Below are 19,794 nucleotides of genomic sequence, written 5' to 3'. Positions count from 1 at the left end.
AAGTTTCATTCTACTGTGGTTCACCCATAGGGCCAACATTTAACTGTAGTGTAAGAGAGGAGATTGGCCCTGTACATTTATAATTGTGAAAGGAAAGCCTCAAGTAAAGATCATAGCAGCATGCGCTGGGTTGGCAGTACCAGGTATGATGAATAAGGTCTTGCTCTCCAGGCCCAGCTTTGGGTACAGGAGAGCCATGTGCAGACAGAGCTGGAGTCCAGCGAAAAGGGACACATCAGCAGGACCTGAGAGCTATCAGATGTGTAGCTAGTCCTGACAGCGATCACTTTTTTAAAACTAAAAGACATCTGCGGTACAGTCTGCGTTAGCTTACTGAATGCTTGCATGATTAGCTGAAACTGGCATTGGTTTTTGGAAAAAAAAATGCTTAGAGAGCAGCCTATCAGTCACTCTCAATTAAACTGGAAGRATATTTTAAGTAGCTCCTCTCTGTCTGGGTCTAGTCCAAAAATTCATTAGCTTGTGCAAGGGAGGAAAGGATACATGTTTAAAATCTGTGAGCTTGTCAAGATGAGAGGGCTGGCAAATACTTTGAAGAATTGCAAATGATCTTAACAAATAGCAGAGAGCATTTAAAATCAGGCAGTCAATTTAATAACAACATACAGTGCTTTGCCCTTCAGGAAAGCATAGGTACAAAAGCAATAGCACTGCAGAGCAGAATCTGACTGTCCTAAATAGATAAAAAAATGAAGGYGAGTGCACAGTGCAATGCTGATACATTAACAGAAGTGTTGCTTTAGCTTTCTTGTATTTCTGTATTTGAAGCAATGTCATTGGATTGTGTCCATAAAACATGATTAAATGGGATTTTCAGAAGATCATAATCAGATTTGAGTCACAGTTAAAATTTCCCTGCTTTGACTTCCATTTCCTTTGAAAAAATCTCTGAGAGAGCATGTGCACAAAAAGCTAGAGCAAGAATTAGTTGGTATCTGGAGATCCTTTCTGCTATTATTCAGTATGTTAAGAAAACTAAATTTGGGAAATTGATGCTTATGGAGTATACCAAAGGAATRGCTCTGGAAAGGCATTTGTTGCTTGTTGTATTAGGCAGGCAATTCAGACCCTCGCATCATCAGACCTCAGCCAGGACGAGCAGGGACTTGCTCAAGATGAAGATGAACAGTTTGGTGTCCATAACGTGAATCAGTGTTTTTTTTTTTTTTTTTTTTTCTGGTAACAGTATGAGGGGTGATGTCTCATTGTGGTTATTACTTTGTGGTAGACATAAACTATATGAAATATATACATGCCACACATACATACTAGGGTGCTTTTAACATACACAAACATGTCTGATGATCAATTTTCTTCTGATGTCCACAGCAACACACTGTTTCCTACATTAAAGATTACAGTTGACCAGAGCTGAGTAACAGGACTGTAGCATTGTCCTTACAACTGTAAAAGTTACAAGATCTTTACATTGCAGAATTTCCCCTAATCTCTCCTCAGTGCTTGAGCATGATTCCTCTCTGACATCTTATGCATGTTCTGTATGGGACTATTCCAATTATTCCATATTCTACAGTTGGGTAACAAAGGTCACTGCCACGGCAAATTGGCACATATAAAACAAAGGGGCCATCCAATGGAAATGCCCTACCACGGGCTGAAAGAGATCTGTTAAAAGTGAGGTTATCTGTTCAACCAAAGAAAGCAAATGGGATCCAGGATATTTGAAGCTCCTGCTCGCAGTCCACACGTAACACTATGCCATAAATCCCACGGTCTGAATCAGAGTGTTGTGTATGGGACATCCCATGAAATTACTTTTTCTCCAACACAGCACGTACCATTGCTGCCATCTTCTGGCAAAACAGACAGTTCCGCTACACTTCCTATTGCTTTGAGAATACCGAATGATCTTTTGTTTTCTCTTTAACAGTATCAGTGCCTTTTGGGGGTCATTTSGGGGCAAAACAATTTATCTATGACATTTGCAACATGCTTTCTCTTAGCTAGCTGTAATTCCTTCACACTGAAAAGATATTCTAGAAGATATTGATAATCTATAAATACATATTGAAAAACAATTCCTTGTATTACTAGACAGCATCATACATTATTAAATGCATGTTTCAATATATATGCTGTTTTTGTTTTGAGAAAACAAATAATTTCTTCAAGTCTGTTCTGTATAAATGTATTTAAATCCATGTTTGCTACATCTTCCAATTTTAATATTTTTAAATATACTTTTTGTGGCCAAATGAGTTGGTAACATTTTCTTAACTTGGTTTACCTCTACATAACCAATATCAGAAAGCTGTATTAAACTGCACACCTTTCCAAGATTATTTCTTGCAGCATCTAAATGTATGGCACCTGAGGTGCTCTGATGTTCATCTAAGAGCATTTTAACTGGATGAAACTCTCTGAAATTGCAGCTTTCTGTTGCAGATGGGCAGGAGGCAGCTGTTTCAGGAGACYGCAAGCAAGATGGCATTGGTGTCACACAGACGGCTGGGGTCCAAGTGGAGCTGCACCCCTCATTTATCCTCCTCAAAGGCCCCTTCCAACCCAGGGCTCTGCCTGCATCACTTTCAAATGTGAAATTTTGTGATAAACACCTTTCTTTGGCTGGCGCTTGGCTGCTGGATGAGCTTAGCGGGGGTACCCAAGGCCTGGCAACAACCTTCCCTCRCGGAGCCATGAGTGCTACAAACATGTGCCACAACATCACTAAATTGAAGTATTATTTTTTTTCCATGAAAGCAGCACCRGGAGGAAGGGTGAAGAAAGGTTACAACGACAAGAAGCCATGAATATTGTAGCCTTTCTTTACAGATAYCAGGACACTCTCGCCCCATTTCCCCACCGGATGGGGCTGAGGGAACCAGCCTAGCTGCCCACAGGCAAAACCTAACCCTCCCACCAGCATCTTCCTGTGCAAGTTACCAGACAGATTTCCCTCATTGCCTTCCACTTATTTATTGATTTATTAACTTCAATTCACTTCAAAGGCGGGCTCCAGGTTGTCCACTCAGCCTTGCCTCTGTGCAAGCGCAGCGAGGAGGGCTTTAAACGGGGCAAAAGCTGCATCAAAGCGCAGAAACAGAGAGCTCGGGGCGGCGTTTTATTCTAGAGGGGGGCTGCAGCTCGCCGGGCTGCCGGGGAACCCGCGTTACTCCCTTCCCACCCGCGGCCGCCGCCGTCGCTCGGCGGCCCCTCAGAGCCGCGCGCGGCCGCCTCCCGCCCCTCGTTGCATCAGCTGCGCGGCGCGCAGGGCGCCTGCGCGGGGCCGCGCGGCCGCTTCCGCCATCGCTCTGCGGGGCGGCGGGCGGCGCCATGGCGGGTGCGGGCGGCCAGGTGGGCTCGGCGGCGGCTCGGGCCGGCCGGGAGGGCGATCGGGGTGCGAGGAGGCGGGGAGCGCCCCTGCTCCGGGGCACGGGAGGGGTAGGGGGAGAGCGGCCCGGCGCAGAGCCGGGTGAGGAGTTTCCCGGGGCTGCGGCGCTCGGGCTCCCTTCGCCTTGTGGGGCTGGACGGGGTGAAACGCGAAGAGTGTGTCCGGGTGTGGGAAGAGTGGGTGTTCGCTCCCCTAGGGAAACGCCGAGGAAGGGAAAAAGGGAGACGGCGGAAAGAAGAAAACGAAGGAAGGGGCCGGCGAGGAAGGGCGCGCGGAGGTGAGCTGCGCGTGGCAGCGCGTTGGAACGCGTTTTAACGGCGGTAAAACGTGCGATTTCCTGGCCCTTGCCTCGTGCGCCGGTGGTGTTGCCGCAGTTCACCCTGGAGGGGGTTGTTTTGTGTAGCACTGGGGGTTATTGCGTTCCCTTTCCTGCTGTTTCCAATTTCAGTAAAATCTGTGCCAAAATGACGTTGTTTGACAGCAAGTTACGTCCCTGTGCAGGCAGAGCGGGTCTGTGGGTCTCGTTAGGCAGGTGTGGGGTGATGCACTTGAAGGCAGTAACTCTCAGTCAGCTATATAGTTAATACATAGCTAATATAGTTAATATAGCTAATATATAGTTAAATTGTAATGGTGGCTGTTGCTTATTAGATGCATAATTTAAATTGCCTTAGCCCCTGAGTGAGACTGAAGGAGTAAGGATGAAAAAATGAGAGAATGACAGATGAAAACAGGAAAGAGGAGATATGTAGATAAAAAGATAAATGTTGATTAACTGGCATGTATAATACAAATTAATTTTAACAATTTGATGCTATATTCCAAGCTTCAGTGAAGAATGTGGAAATACTTAAAGATTTTTTGTTTATAATTGAAAAAGTGTTTTCAGTACTGTTATAAAGTGTCAGATTGCCCATTTTCTGTTACCTTGAGTGGTCTCTGGGATGGCCCTTCTTCTTAATTTTTTGTTACATTGCTCAAAATATTTCCATATTCCTTTTCTTTAAAAAAAAAATCATCAGCATCCATGCTTCGTTTTGGGAAGAGTTATTGCGTACAGCTTCCCAAGTTAGAAGAACTGAGATTCCTAGACCACTGAGCTCCTTGTGAAAAGTGTATCCCTTMTATTTGCATTCAGGACATCATATGATATTAGATTACTCCCATAATCTSTTGAATTCTTTCTCTTTATTCTCTCTATATAGCTGAACCCCTGGCCTGCGTTTATCAGTGAGCGTTTAGAGCTGTATAATAAACTCAAAGCTGAACATGATGCACTTCTCGCAGAAAGAGCGGCCACCRAGAGTAAACCCATTAAAGTTACACTGCCTGATGGCAAGCAGGTTGATGCCGAGTCCTGGAAGACCACCCCTTACCAAATTGCTTGTGGAATCAGGTGTGATTCTATTCTGTGATTTAGGATGATTCTAATCTGTGATTTAATCAATAATTTTCAGATAGGTCTATATCTGCAGGTTATGGCTGTTACCATTAATGTTACTCTGTTATTTATCTCAATTTACTTAAATAGATCTTCTGTCAAAAAACTGGAAATAACCCATAGCTTTTTAATTATGAGGTCTGATGTTTTGCATTACGAAGATAGTTTCTAAAATTAAATACTTCTATAGGTGGCATCCCGTAGACATGTAGCTTTGTATCTTTCTCAGTGAATACTGCAGTTGCCTTAAGAACTAGTTTGCTRAGAAATTTAGCAAATGGTCAGATTGAATCTTAGCACATGCTGGTTTGTATGGACTTGAGGAGAGGAAGTTTTGTGGGGGGTCTTTTGCTCGCTGATTTCAAAAGCTTATGTGCCACCTATTTTTTTTGCAGCCAGGGCTTAGCTGACAATACTGTTATCGCTAAAGTGAACAAGGTGGTTTGGGATCTAGACCGTCCTTTAGAGGAGGATTGTACTCTGGAGCTGCTCAAGTTTGAAGATGAAGAAGCTCAAGCAGTGAGTATCTCCTTTAATGCAAACCCAAGAATAAACAAGTTTTAAGCTCAACCTCCCTTASTTACTAATATTTCTCATACATTTAAAAGATGAAGGTGAGAGAATGATTTTTTTTTTCCATGTACATCTGAAATTTTGTATTGTCTTCTTTGGAGGGAGATGTGATACTAGCAATGATAAGACATTCTACTGTGTATTCAGAGCCAAGTCTCTATTTGCAGTTGCTATAGGTTATGTCACATCTGTTCTCATTAAGATTTTATATTGCAGCCTTAATGTAATATGTTCAGAAATATGTTCTGAACCAAGCTCTTTAGCATTCACTGCAAAAGCACTGTTGCATACAAAAGTATAGAGTTACAAACATAAGAGAACTGAGTAAGCTGCACTTACGTGTACCAAAAGTACATACTTAATTTTGGCTACTCATTCAGGTAAAGGTACATTTCCAGTGAGGTCTACCTGGAAAATGCAGACTTTTAAAAGTTGCATTTACATGTACATTTTCTGATATGTGCAAAGAAAAGCAGACAGAGGTCTGCTTTTAGTTTTGATTTTAATTTGTAAAAATGTAAGGCGCAGTACAAGATGAAGTGTTCTACATCAATGCACGCATAACTTGTAAGACCAAAGCTTTATGTTGCAAGCACACCTTATGGTTTTCAGGTTGCACATCACCAGAGCTGTTTGACTGAAATTCATGGAAACAGTTGGTGAAGTATTTTCTGAAATTCTGGACAAGCATTATTTCAATAGTAGTTGAAAATAGAATTATTTTCAGAAACTTTGCAGTGTTATTTTTTTTTTAGAAATATCAATGCTTTGGATGAGGGAGTTGCTAAGCAGATCACTTCTACAGACTGTTTTAATATGGGATCTGCATCTTCATCTTCCAAAGCAAGCTTTTAGAAATGATTTTAAATGAAATACTTGGAAATGCATTGTGCRTATTCAGACTCAGCCCTCCTTTGTGACTTCTTGCAGGTGTACTGGCACTCAAGCGCCCACATCATGGGTGAAGCCATGGAGCGAATCTATGGTGGATGTTTGTGCTATGGCCCACCGATAGAAAGTGGATTTTATTATGACATGTTTCTTGAGGATGGGTAGGTATTTATTTATATTTTTTTCCTGTAAGTGGGGGCAGTGCAAATGCAGCAAAATTTGTTACTTACTTGCTTGTTCCTGGGACAAAGTCATCACTCCTATCATAGATGTGACATGCTTTGTTCCTTGCAGTACATCCAGTCTGCAAGTCAGTGCATTGCAAAAGCAGTCCCCGGTCAGCAACAGAAAGTGAAATAAGATTGTTTCACTTTCATGTATGTTTATTTTAGGGGTGTATCCAGTAATGACTTCTCTGCTTTAGAAGCCTTATGCAAGAAGATCATGAAGGAGAAACAAGCCTTTGAAAGACTGGAAGTTAAGAAGGAAACCTTGCTCGAAATGTTTAAGGTAGGTTGATGTAGAAGGTTGTTCTTTGCATCGCACAGTTATGCTGTGGGTGGATGTAGCTTGAGCTGCAAGTTCTATTAGCAGTAGAGGAAGGAAAGTCCAGTTAATTTTAACTTTTAAAGATGTGTTCTTATGAGATTTTACTGTTAATATCACAAATAAAAATGAGCTGAAGTATAATTCTGTTTTTTTAGCAATGCAGATTAGATTTTCTACACTTAAAGGAATTCTAAGAGTATCTCTCAGGAGCATGACAGTGTCCTTCAAGTTAGAGGGCCTCAGGAGGTCTCCAGTCCAACCTGCCCAAAGCAGGTCATCGCTAAAACTGGACCAAGTTTCTCAGGCTTTTGTCCAGTCGGGTCTGGTAAACCTGTAAGGCTGGAGGCTGCACAACCTGTTCTCCAAGTAACCTGCTTCACTACATGAGCAGAGCCTCTCCCTCTCTCATCCTTTACCCTCTCCCTCATTTTCCTGTTTGTATAATCCTCTCTTGATGAAAGAGAGTAAAAGATTTGCAAATAGTTTAAACTGCTGTTTAAATCTTACGCTTAATAAGTAGCTAAAAAAGTGTGTGCTGTTTTTCTTTTCAGTATAATAAATTCAAGTGTCGGATTCTGAATGAGAAGGTCAATACTGCAACCACAACAGTGTACAGGTAATAATGCATGCATGGTAATACTATTGGACAATGCTTTCTAGGATGAAATATGCTAAATTAATGTTTCCTTTTCTTAGGTGTGGCCCTTTGATAGATTTGTGCAGGGGCCCTCATGTCAGACATACGGGCAAAATAAAAGCTATAAAAATTCATAAGGTAAGTGCTGAAACTGAATGAAACAAATCTGTTCACTGGAAATATGTTGCTGGGACARTACATTTGTGGGAAATCCAAGAGTGTAATTCAAAGTGGGTAACCTAGCCCTAAACTGTTTAACCAGTTGTGATAGGGCTGTGTGCTGTGAAAATTATCTTTGGCATGAAGCCCAGTTAGGTGGCCAGAGCCAGCACTGCCAGCAGTGGGTAGGAAAGTGAGCAAGGCCTAAGAAAAGGGCACGGCMGATCTGAATCTGTTGGAGCTTATATATCATCTAAGGGTTATAGCTGAGTGAGAACAAGAACAGTTGCAAGAACATGCCTACAGAGGGAGTGAGATTTAAAAAAAAARAAAGGAGAGCTCAAAACCTTTCTTTGAATCTATTCCCTTATTCCTTGTGGATTTGTCTCTGCCAAAAATCGGTAAAGTTTTTGGCATATGTTTAGTTTTCATCAATGTTTCAGTTTTGAAATTAAAGCTTTCCTCTCTTGTGCTATGGTGTTCTCCATTAAATACAGATACTGCCAMTTTCATGGCTTTTTACAGGAGACTGTGATAGTAAAATATGGAGTTGCTTCCTGTCCTTATTGCATCATTTAATTTTTGCATGCAGAATTCTTCTACGTATTGGGAAGGCAAGGCGGATATGGAATCCCTTCAGCGGATCTATGGAATTTCATTCCCAGATGCGAAAATGCTGAAGGAATGGGAGAAGTTCCAGGAGGAGGCTAAGAACAGAGATCACAGAAAGATTGGGCGGGTGAGACAGCTTTTCTTGTAATATATTTCACAAACACCTTGTGGATGTAACCTCATAACTAGAAGCATCTCAAAGACTGTGTGTATTTCTGGAGCAACCAAGATGGACATGTTTGTATCTTCAGTAATTTTGCAAAGCCAGGCATTTTCTATAGCAACTGAGCATCAAAAATTCTAAAGCAAACAAAACTTCTATTTAGAGATTTTGCTGTTTCAAACACCATGGTATCCTTATTCCACAGGTTAAACATTACAAAACAGGAACACTCCAATCTGTAGGAAGAGTTTATTCCTATACAAGCTGCTGCAGCCTGTTTGCTCYCAGTTCTTTTTTTCTGTGTGACGCTACAGTTAATAGTGCATTTCTGCATTTTCCTTTTTGCTTAGTCCTGACATGCATTATGCATTTTTGCTGATCGTGTTCTTGCTAGCTTTTTCTCTTTGAATACTTTCTGCTTATTTTGTTGTTCTTGTGGGTTTTGTTTGTTTTTTGATGGAAACCTCTATCAGCTAATTGATAGTCTGGACACACTGGTGCAAAGTCTATTGCTTGGGCACCAGTAGAACAGAGCAGAATTTCACTATGTGCTGTCCTGAAGCACACGTGCTGCTTCCTGTTGGTCACAAAATTAGCTTAATGCAGTTCACACTTCTAATACGTGTGCAAGCTACGAGGGAGCTGCAGCAGCAGAGCTAGCTCCTACTTGGCAATGCAACAAGTGAACTTTGGAGGCACAGTTGGTAGTTGCATGTAAACACAGGAATAACAAAATTTGGAGCATCAGTACTGAAATAGAAAACAATATTTTCCTTCAAAAGTCAATACTAATTAGAGATAAAAATACAAATGGAAATACATCTATCGTTACTTACTTGGATTTTCACTCTTTTAAAATTTTGAGTAGTGATACCTGATCAGTAGGAACTTGTCTATGAATGTTGGTGAAAGTACTGGCTGTTCAAATACTTTTTTTTTTTTTTTTTTTTTTTTTTTCAGGACCAAGAACTGTTTTTCTTCCATGAGCTCAGTCCTGGCAGCTGTTTTTTCTTGCCAAAAGGAGCTTACATCTATAACACATTAATTGAATTCATCCGGGTGAGTAATTTCTTTTAGAAATTTTTTTACAGAAGCAATTTCTCAATTTTGGAAGAACACTGAACAGTATAAATAGACTTAAACTGCTATTTTAAAATTACGGATTTTGTAAGCAGTGAGCAGAAGTAACCTGCTTTCTTTGAACTAGTCATTTTTGCTAAATTAAGGTGGTTTTTATCAGAGCTTTACCTCCATTTAAAGCTGTATAATGGATGTTACGGATTCTTTGAGATCTAATAAAACTGTTGAACTTAAAATATGCCACGGTGGCGGGGCAGTAGTGATTTGCTTTTTTTGGCATTGTAGAACTATCTGTTATAAACTGATAGTTTATAACTATATAACTGATAGTTTATAACTATTATAACTATAACTGTTATAATTAAGAAAAATATCCTGATTTCCCTGTTGTAATATTTAAAATCTCTGTGTCTTATTGTCATATACTTGGGTTGCAGGGTAGTATCAAATGTCATTATATAATTAGAGACTGCTGCTTTGCTTAGCAGGAATCAACTTGTTCTTCTTGCTTAGCACAGATGAAAATTTGGGGGAGGGTAGTGCTTGTGTAAAGGAGGTAGCCTGGCATGTCCAGCTTGAGTCACTACTGCCTTACAGAGATAAAAAGGCATAGAAAGGTCAGATTTTCTTCTTTTGTTTACATTTTTATTGAGTCATGGGATTTTGGAGGACAACATTTGCATATTCTGTGGCTGTGCATGTATTTATTTTCTAAATTATTTTCTGTTCTGGTCTGTTATTATAGAGTGAGTATCGAAAACGTGGATTCCAGGAGGTTGTCACTCCAAATATTTTCAACAGCAAATTATGGATGACATCAGGGCACTGGCAGCATTATAGTGACAACATGTTTTCCTTTGAAGTGGAGAAAGAAATCTTTGCTCTGAAGCCTATGAACTGCCCAGGACACTGGTAAATGCATAAGAAACCCAGTTTATCAAGATGCTGCTGCTTTAAAAAAAATGCTTAGTTTGTTTTGTATGCTTAATTGTAAAGAAGCACCTGATTTGGTGTGCTGTCAGCAGCAATGTAATTATGAGTGTGTGAGCTCTTTATATTGAAACATTGAGGAATACCATTATTCCTTTGTTACAAGGGCTGTATTTTCAGATAGGATAAGAACTAACTTATCCACGTGCCACAAGTATCCAAAATGGATCCCTGAGCATTATCCTTTTTATGGCAATTCAGCCATCCAGGTCTTCATGTTCAGTTTTAGGAGCTATTGTACCCTCAGTGTATGTGTGGGGGGAAGTCTCTTAGTATCTGAATTTGTTTTCCTTTAAAAAACTAGATACTGTTCACTAATGCTCACTGTTCAGATCTCATGGTTGGAGGTAGGGACACCAGCTCAGRTACTGTCCATTCTTTGCAAAACTTTGATACTGGATGGATTTCAAATAGCAAAATATTCTTCCAGCCTTATGTTTGATCATCGCCCGCGATCGTGGCGCGAGCTGCCGCTGCGGTTGGCTGATTTCGGGGTCCTGCACCGTAATGAACTGTCGGGAGCTCTAACCGGCCTCACTCGAGTACGTCGCTTCCAGCAGGATGATGCTCACATATTCTGTGCCATGGAGCAGGTATGGGCTGCAGCTACCCATGAAATTGTGTTTTAAAATCCARGTAACTCAGTTTGCCATAGCTGATGCTTTATTTCCATCCCCATGAAGATTGAAGAGGAGATAAAGAGTTGTCTGCAGTTTTTGCGTACTGTTTATGACGTTTTTGGATTTTCCTTCAAACTGAATCTTTCCACTCGTCCTGAAAAGTATCTTGGAGATATTGAAGTATGGAATCAAGCTGAGAAGGTAAACAGTAACTTAAAGTGATTTTCTTGTATGAAAACTAGACTGCAGTTGGAACACTCAAAAGAACAAATCCCCTTTTWACAATACATAATAGCTGGGTATTGGAAATATAACTCATTAACTCTTTAAGTCTCTCTGCCTGCCTTCTAGAAATGGCTTTTGTTGTATGTTTTCCTTCTGCACAGAGATTATATTCTCAATACAATTGACTTGTTAGAAACAAACTGCCATTTGAAGAAATCTACTTTTTTTGGCCCAAAATAAACTTAGAGGAGAAAGAAAACCARTGTTGCCATCCAGTATAATAGGTCTCAGAGCCAGCTTCCAAAAACCAGCTTGCTTTGATGATCCAAGTGACAAGGTTAGCCCTTGCAGCTACACTGACAGGGAGAAGATGGGGCAGGAATGGAATTGAATCTAGGATAAAAACTACTTCTATTATAGCCAACACTGCTTTTATTGGCCTCTTCCAAAATACATGCAGTAGTTTGTCTACTTGTTTTTTAAATAGTTGCAGCAGTAACAGAAAATCCTGGGGAGTGTGGTAGTTTTTTAGGTGCCTCTAGCAGCAGGCTGACCTGATGCTGTAGCACTGAAACACTGTAAATGAAAATGATGGGGAGAAATGCTGAGTGTGTGTGTCCTTTATCCCTAGCAACTTGAGAACAGCCTCAATGAATTTGGTGAGAAGTGGGAATTAAACCCTGGTGATGGAGCTTTCTATGGACCTAAGGTTAGTATGTTACAATCGTTCTCTTGGTAGGTTTAGCTTTTAATTCTGTTTGGTTCCTTGTTTTTCATTGTTGCTACTCTGATCCTGACAGCAGAGATGGGGGGCAAGTGGCAATTTTCTGCAGTAAAGTGGATGAGCCGAAGCAAAAAACAGACCTCGTGTAACTTTGTTACATTGGTCTTAGTCTCTACAAACTRTTTTCTGCTGTTTGAATTCTTCAGGAAGAAAGTGTTAGGCATCTTCAAGATAGATACCTGAGCAAGATAAAGGCTTCATCTAGTAAATATTCTGCTTTGCAAACTAATCAGCTCTGCTTAGGTAGCAGCCAAATAATTTAGTGAAAGAAATGAACAGAAGGTGGCAGTCTCAGATCTGAGCTACCAGAGGAAGAGCTACATAAGAAATATATTTTTCAGCAAACACAGAATCATAATGCAGATAAATAAGTCTWTGTTTTCATGTGAAACAAGCACTGAGAAAAAATATTGAGCAGATTTATAGATTAAATAAATATATGCCCTTTTATGGGCAGAGTTTTTTTTTTTTTTTTAAAGTTGCTACTGGGTTTTGGTATTTAAAAAGAAACCTTGGGATTGATTTTGTATTTTTAAAATATGTCCGAGTCTGCACAGGTTAAACAGGACACTAGAAATTCACTTGTATCTCTAAACATGAGGACACAGAGTATTACAAAATTACRTGTAGATCTTTCTCTAATAAACCTAACCTGCATTTATGTCTACATTAATTCATTTAGTAAACTGATTCTGATTTCTTTGTATGTTAATTGAATCAATTTCATTTTATARGTTGTACGTGGAATGTGTTACAGCAGCTAATCTTTCACAATATGAAATGCAAACAGGATTTAGCAATTTCCTCAGTTGATTTGAAAGGAGGCAAATATCTGCAGGAACACTACCTTAATTAACTTTATATTTAGTTCTAGTACACTCCAGTTTAAGTGAAGTGAGCAGGCACGTAGCTTGTTGCACTGGTTTTAATGGAAATTGGTTGAAGTTAGTTATATCTTAACTGAAGCTCTACATTCTAGGGTACCTTTAAAGTAATTAAGCCTTTTTCTACTCTGTAACTGGATGATTTGAAATCCATAGAAGGTTGTAAATATATCTAATATATAAACCACAATAAAGAGCACAACTTCTACATATAGCCAGAGTGGTRAAGTGGTGACTAAGAAAGCAATATGCCAAATAAATAAGGTCCAGATACTTTAAGTCTAATGTTGGTTGGTCGTCCTTCTTGTGCCACTTTCTATTACAGGTGTGCTCAGGATTAAAGCTGTTCGGATGCAGAKGAAAGAATAGGCTTGAGTGGAGATAGTCACATAGACAGTTATTAATTAATGGAATGCCTATGAAAATAGAGATTATCTAACACAAGGATTTTGATCCCTGTACCTATGCTCTGAATACACCACACAAGCTACCATCTATTCCAGTACTGTATAACAAACATAAGTTTCCCATCTTCAGATTGAAGAAGTCATATTTTCAGTGAGAGATGTTCAGTTCTGATCCAGTGCATATGTACTTGTTCCTTGATGTACTGCTGAATTTTCTTCAGTAAAAAAGCCTGTGAAAGTCCAGGCAAAGCAGATTGAAACTCCTGAGTGTAATGTATTAAATGGGATTCCCTCTGAARTAATGCCACTTGCCTGCCTCTTTTTTTTCATTTCGACAGGTATCTGTATCAGACTTTTTAAATCATTTAATTACCAAAGTAGGACAAAATTAAAGTTGTCTAAAATCATATGTAGTTCTTCTGTCCTACTCCAAGTCTTCTGTCTAAAAGCATTTGCTTTCACAGGAAAATGCCTGTATTTAAACTCCAGTAAAAGTCTGTCTTTTGTTTCTAAGATTGACATTCAGATTAAAGATGCCATTGGTCGCTACCACCAGTGTGCTACAATCCAGCTAGATTTCCAGCTGCCAGTCAGATTTAACCTTACCTTTGTCAGGTGAGTAAAATAGTTCATATTTTTAATTGSTGTATAATCTTGCTTGTCTGGAAACTACAGGCATATGTTTTAAAAGAGACACAGCTTAACATTAAAAACAAAAATTTTTCTTCACAGCCATGATGGTAACGATAAGACCAGGCCAGTTATCATTCACCGGGCTATCTTGGGATCTGTGGAAAGAATGATTGCCATTCTCACTGAAAACTACGGTGGCAAATGGTAATGTTGAAAAGTAGATTTATTATTCCCATTTGAGCAAAGATTTTATGTAGTAGAAGATAAATTGGCCCAAAGTATGGAAGAGTGGAGAGGATTACTGCTACTTACATGCTTCAGAGTTGTGCTGTATGATGTGATTCTTCCTAAACTACATTCCTGAGGTGTTAAGTAATCCCAAACGTGGTAGCCAGTACGTGATACCACTCCTGCATGTGCAGCATGTACAACCTAGCTCTGCAACCCATGCATCTCTCTGCTTGTCCATGCAGCTGGGCTGTCTTAGAGTCATTTGTGTAGGTACCATCCTTAACCTGCTGCAGCATTRCACCTGGCAGGCATGACCTCTGACTACTACAGAGGCTCCAAAGTTAAGCTTATTATCATTCACCATGGGGAAAAAAAATGTTAACAACTCAGTTTTTGTGTTGTAGGACACAAGTTGAAACCTCAGGTGATTAAGTACCTGTGCCCACACCAAAATATTTTTTTAGACACTTAAGTTTTTAGGGAGATGAACTGTGACTTGAGTTTAGGGCTGCCATTACATGTGAAAACAACCTAAGAAAGTGGCTTAATGAATCTGTAGGGTATATTTTAGTCTTATTTATTGCTGGCCATTTTAAAGTGGAGTATTGATAGGCTATTTTATATTGAAAAATACTAAAAGTTGTAAAACTTGTGTTCTTTTGTTTTCAAAGGCCCCTCTGGCTCTCCCCACAGCAGGTAATGGTGGTACCAGTGGGACCAACCTGTGATGAATATGCTCAAAAGGTGAAGTTGCATGTTTGTGTGTTCCAGAAATACTGTATTTAGATGAGCTACTTGGTTATTAGTGCTAATTTTTTGCATATTATGTTGTAGCATTTGTATAGTACTATGGCAACAAATTAAGCTGCTGAAATTGTAGATGGATTTTAGAAAGGACTTGGAACAAATATTGGGTATCCAAGCAAAAACTGCTGATCTTGGTGATGGTTTTATTGGAAAGTTTAGCTTTTCAGACAGAAAAAAATCTCCTCCTCTTCAAGTCACAGTCGCCCCTGGTCCCGAGCTTCTTGCACAGTAATAAGAAAAATGGAGCTGGATCTTTGCATTTTCTGCATCCAGCTGACATTCTTCTCTATAGTTCTCAAGGATATAATATGTTTTTTAAAAAGTCTTCGAAGTAAAATCTTCATCAGACACTTGTCTTTTTCCATGCCAAATTCAAGTCTCTAATCAGCCCCACGGGTCAGGTCTCAGAGTACTGCTTAGTGATTTAGGGTGTATGAACTCCTGAGAGCTGATGTGTTTTCACATTCTTGAACTAGCCTCATCTCCAAGGCCCGACCGAGTGGTGTCTTTGGTTTAGGAGTTGGACAAGTCGACTGGCTTGTTAAACTTACAATTCATAAATAGCTCATCATCACACACATAAAAAATCCTGTATTTTTTAATGTTAAATACTTTTTAGGTCAGACAGCAATTCCACGATGCTGGATTAATGGCAGATGTTGATGTAGATCCTGGGTGCACGCTGAACAAGAAGATCAGGAATGCTCAGCTTGCACAGTATAACTTCATTCTAGGTAATGTATAAAGCATATGCTATTTCATGTTGGCTGTCTTGAATAGGACTAGGATCTGATGTAGCTTTTTCTTCTGTGAGCAAGAGAGAGGCTGGTAGTCAGTGTTTAGACCATTTTACTCCTAAAAATCTCCATTTCAGCCTCCACTGTCTGCATGATGGGCAGTCCTTGCTTGTACTGCTCTTAGTTGGAGGGGGTCACTGAAGAGTGGTCCAAGTCTTTACTTCTACTTTAGAGGAAGTATTTTGCTCCCTTCTGCTCATTAGTGTGGAAGCACATGTGGAACCCCCTTCATTTGTCAAGTAGATTGATATATTTTTTTTTCCCCTTAGTATTTTGCCCTCCTATTTCAGGTGTGGTGCACTTTAGAGCTAAGCAAGTCTTGCAAGACAGGGTGATGCAGGGACGATTAGAAACTGACCTTCAAGTGTGTGATTTGAAGTACTGCCTTCCTCATACAGGCTTCTTCTGTTGCTGCCTCCAACTATATCCTGTAAAATTTATATTAGTAATGAGACAAACAGAGAGTATCTTGGTTTGTGTATCTTAATATTTAATTTAAACAACTAACTCAGAATTATTCTAGTAAATGACCTTGCTCTATAAAATTATTTGAAAAAAAGTTGGTTATCAAACTGTCTTTCTAACCTCTGCTTATAAAGCAGTCCTAGACTTATTTCAGCTTTGTGGCTGCCTGTAGAAGGAAATAAGTCAAGCTGCGTTTATTCAGTTAACTTTTCCCCTTATATTTTGCTAAGCTGCTATTTGTAATATACTAAAAATACACTAAACCTTTTAAAGAAATGTAATTTAATTAATAAATGTGATTAAATAAGAAGGCTATTGGCTACTACGGATCTAAGTTTGAGGAGAGAGGATGAGGGCAAAGGAGGACTTGTGCTGGTGGTTAAGCGTTGTAGAAGTTCTGTTTAAAATTTTTATGGTAATGAAAAAATGCTTGAGAAAGGGTTAATTTTTTTCTCTTTGCATCTTGGTTGTTTTTAGTTGTTGGTGAAAAGGAGAAGGCCAGTGGAACAGTAAATATTCGCACTAGAGATAACAAGGTGCATGGTGAGCGCACAATTACTGACACGGTGGAGAGGCTGCTGGAACTGAAACGCTCTCGCTGCAAACAAGCTGAAGAAGAATTTTAACACCACCACCTGGCATAAAGAAGATTCTGGGGTTTTGCATTGTTTAACAATAGAGGTGTTTGTGCTGAACCAGCTCCAACATACTGGACCTCTTGCTATTTTTGCAGAGATTTTTCTTAGTAAAATAACTCTTTGTAAAATCATTTTTTTCAAAAAACATCAAGTAAAATTTGTTGGATCARTGATACGTGCAGCTAGGTGAAATGACCCCTTCTGCAACTGCAAGAGATTGGAAATGTTCATCAGGGATAACTAACATTTGAACTATCCACTTAAGAATAAAATTCATTTTAATAACAAATTGTTTTGAAGAAAGTAAATAAGTGACCTTGTCTTTAAGAAACCACATAGGAAGCCTAGCTTGTAGCAGCAGTTGGGGTATGTCCTTTAGTAGGGGATAGGGTACTTGGCAGTCTTGTATACTGGTCTAGCAGCTACTAGTATATAAATCAGTAGATGTCAGTCTTGTACAGGTTACCCTGCTGCAGAAACCTCATTTAAATAGATTATGCTTTCACATTCTAATAATGTAGATAATATATCCATTTCTATATTTCTATTAGAAGTAACACCTAAGGGTACAAGCCGGTAAAATAGATGGGCACTGCCAGTAGGATGTGGGTGTAACTGTCTGCACTGAATCTCCTGAAGGGCCCATGACACGTCTTGGTCTCTGCCTCTCTCACTGTAGAAGTTCTCTGGCTACCTCATGTTGTGGACACTGGTGGAACTGGCCTGGCCTGAGCAGCATCTCCCTCAGTTCAGCCAGCGGTGCCTTGAAAAGGAGGCTRATGGTGTCTGGCAGGACCAAGCTCCAAGATGACCACAGTCACCTCCTGGGCCAGGAGGGCGCCATGCAGCTTCTGCGCAATAGCTTAGCGGTTGCACCACTTGCCAAGAACTGCCCTTGACTAATTCTTTCCAGAGTCAGAGGGCTCTAAAGCCACCCATTTCATTTCTCCAGAGCATGTGTTGATTACCACCCTCAAAGGCCAGAGAAACCTAACTTCTGCAGCTTTGTTTTCAGCCCATACATCCCCAGGAACTTTCTCAAGGGACGGTTTGCTTGCCCTTTGTCCTTTTACTATAAACTACCTCATGCCATAGTTACTTCCTGGGGTGGGGAGCTGCTGGAAAAATACAACTCACACCCTGCTTTACAGGGATTTTTGTTTGCTCATAAAACTAATTTCAGTACAAATTGCTGAAGAAGGAAGACTATGATGGGGAAGAAAGATACCAAGTGTGATGGCTCTTCAAGGCTCATAAGTGCACAATATTAAATAGGGTCTGGCAGAAAGACCTACCTGGATAGGTCACTGCACCGACCTTTGGTTTTCTGTGAACTCGGTTGTGCGAGTGCCCATGCAAGAATTTCACTGCTCCCAGAGTCATCTCACGTCAGGGTAATTCCACCTAGAGTCTTGAGACTCCTCCACTATGGTTAGTCTTAGCCCTTTGGGAAAAATGGATAAAATTTTACTAATTACATCAGCAATATTCCAGCATCCTCCACAGCCAATGAATCACCTTCAGGGAGAATCCAGCTATARGATAAGTTTTGATCCTTGTAGCCACCTTTACAAAATCAGTCCTTACCTGACTACATTTTCCCATTGTGTCTGGACCCAGCCCACTCAAGGTCTCCCCCACAAAAAAAGGAAAACATCCCCATAGTTAAAAAAAAAAATAAAAAAGCCAAGTTTGTCAAGTCTAACTTCTGAGTAGACCAAAATTAAGGCTTTTGGGTTATGCCCTATGTAGCTGTATTAAAAAAAAGTGTAAGTCTTAGCTTTCACTACMATTTCTTAACTGCAAAGTAAGTTCTTGTCCAAAATACAAGCCAGTGGTTCTGGAATTAAAATCATGGTAMGATAATAGGAAAATTAAGTATTGCTAGAGGTTATGTTTATAGAAACAAAGTCTGCGCACGCTGCTTGGTATTTACGAGAATTTCCAAAACTCCTTTCTACACAACAGTGTTTTCCAGCTGCTTTGGATAGGAACATTCCTTCACCCTTGTCTAAGTCATGCTGGATGCCTTGCTTGCCCCTGTAATAGAATACGCTGCATTTGGACTTTCTATCCAAGTTAATTTTTTGCATAGGCTTCAGAAACAAGTAGGGGAACCTTTGGAACAAAGTATGTATTAATAAACTTAAGAGGTATTGCTCCAAAAAAAAGCATATGCCCAGATAAGGAGGGACAACCAAAGACTTTCATAATGTTCTCAAATGCAGTGTTTAAGGTAAGTCATCAGGGCTACATCAATAAATAAAATTTCTGCATCCCGCTCAAAAGAATTCCCTTTGACTGTATCATGTATCAAAGTTYGCTTGAAATCATAAAAATAAAACTTTCAGCAATATGCACACTGCACACATTAAAAACAAAAATAAACACCAAAACAACAAATTAAACATGCAATTAAGCATGGCAGAGCTGTACCTCTAGCTGTATTRAAGGAGAACAGACCCATAAAGGAGGGCACAGAATATCACCAGGCGGCCTTTGCTTTCCCAAAGCCTCTGGAGCTGCCCCTCTTTGGGATCCCCGTTGCAGTGACAGCCCCTGTGGCCAGCACTGCCAGGCACAGGGTAACAAGGACGAGGCAGGAAAGCCAGGAATGAAAAGGTCCACGTGCAAAGTACAGTTAAGCTCCTTCAAGTTTCAAGCATCCTGTCCTATGAAGGGTTTATGTCACTAGGTTGAAAGCAAATAYATTCATTCCTTTAAAGCACATTTTACTACACCATCACAGGAACTGGCAGGCTTATAAAACAGGCATTCATTATTTTTTACGCTCCTGAAACCTCATCCTTCATTTTAGGAAAACTCACAACTAAT

General features: G+C 39.9%; 1 protein-coding gene across 1 annotated transcript; it reads left to right on the top strand.

Moving 5' to 3' along the window:
- Positions 1–3,315: 3,315 nt before the first annotated feature.
- Positions 3,316–17,218, top strand: TARS (threonyl-tRNA synthetase). Its single transcript, XM_026038108.1, has 19 exons — positions 3,316–3,336; positions 3,570–3,650; positions 4,579–4,769; positions 5,210–5,333; positions 6,318–6,439; positions 6,671–6,788; positions 7,379–7,443; positions 7,524–7,602; positions 8,216–8,362; positions 9,359–9,457; positions 10,224–10,390; positions 10,899–11,061; positions 11,152–11,289; positions 11,945–12,022; positions 13,903–14,003; positions 14,121–14,225; positions 14,924–14,996; positions 15,679–15,793; positions 16,799–17,218. The coding sequence occupies exons 1-19, from the start codon at positions 3,316–3,318 to the stop codon at positions 16,945–16,947; spliced, it is 2,136 nt and encodes a 711-aa protein (XP_025893893.1). The 3' UTR covers positions 16,948–17,218.
- Positions 17,219–19,794: the final 2,576 nt, after the last annotated feature.

The sequence above is a fragment of the Nothoprocta perdicaria genome, unplaced genomic scaffold (genome assembly GCF_003342845.1).
Source record: "Nothoprocta perdicaria isolate Ctin4 unplaced genomic scaffold, notPer1 scaffold_1, whole genome shotgun sequence".
Classification (NCBI taxonomy): domain Eukaryota; kingdom Metazoa; phylum Chordata; class Aves; order Tinamiformes; family Tinamidae; genus Nothoprocta; species Nothoprocta perdicaria.
Note: the sequence above shows the minus strand (reverse complement) of the source record. Positions and strands in the feature narration are given on the sequence as shown.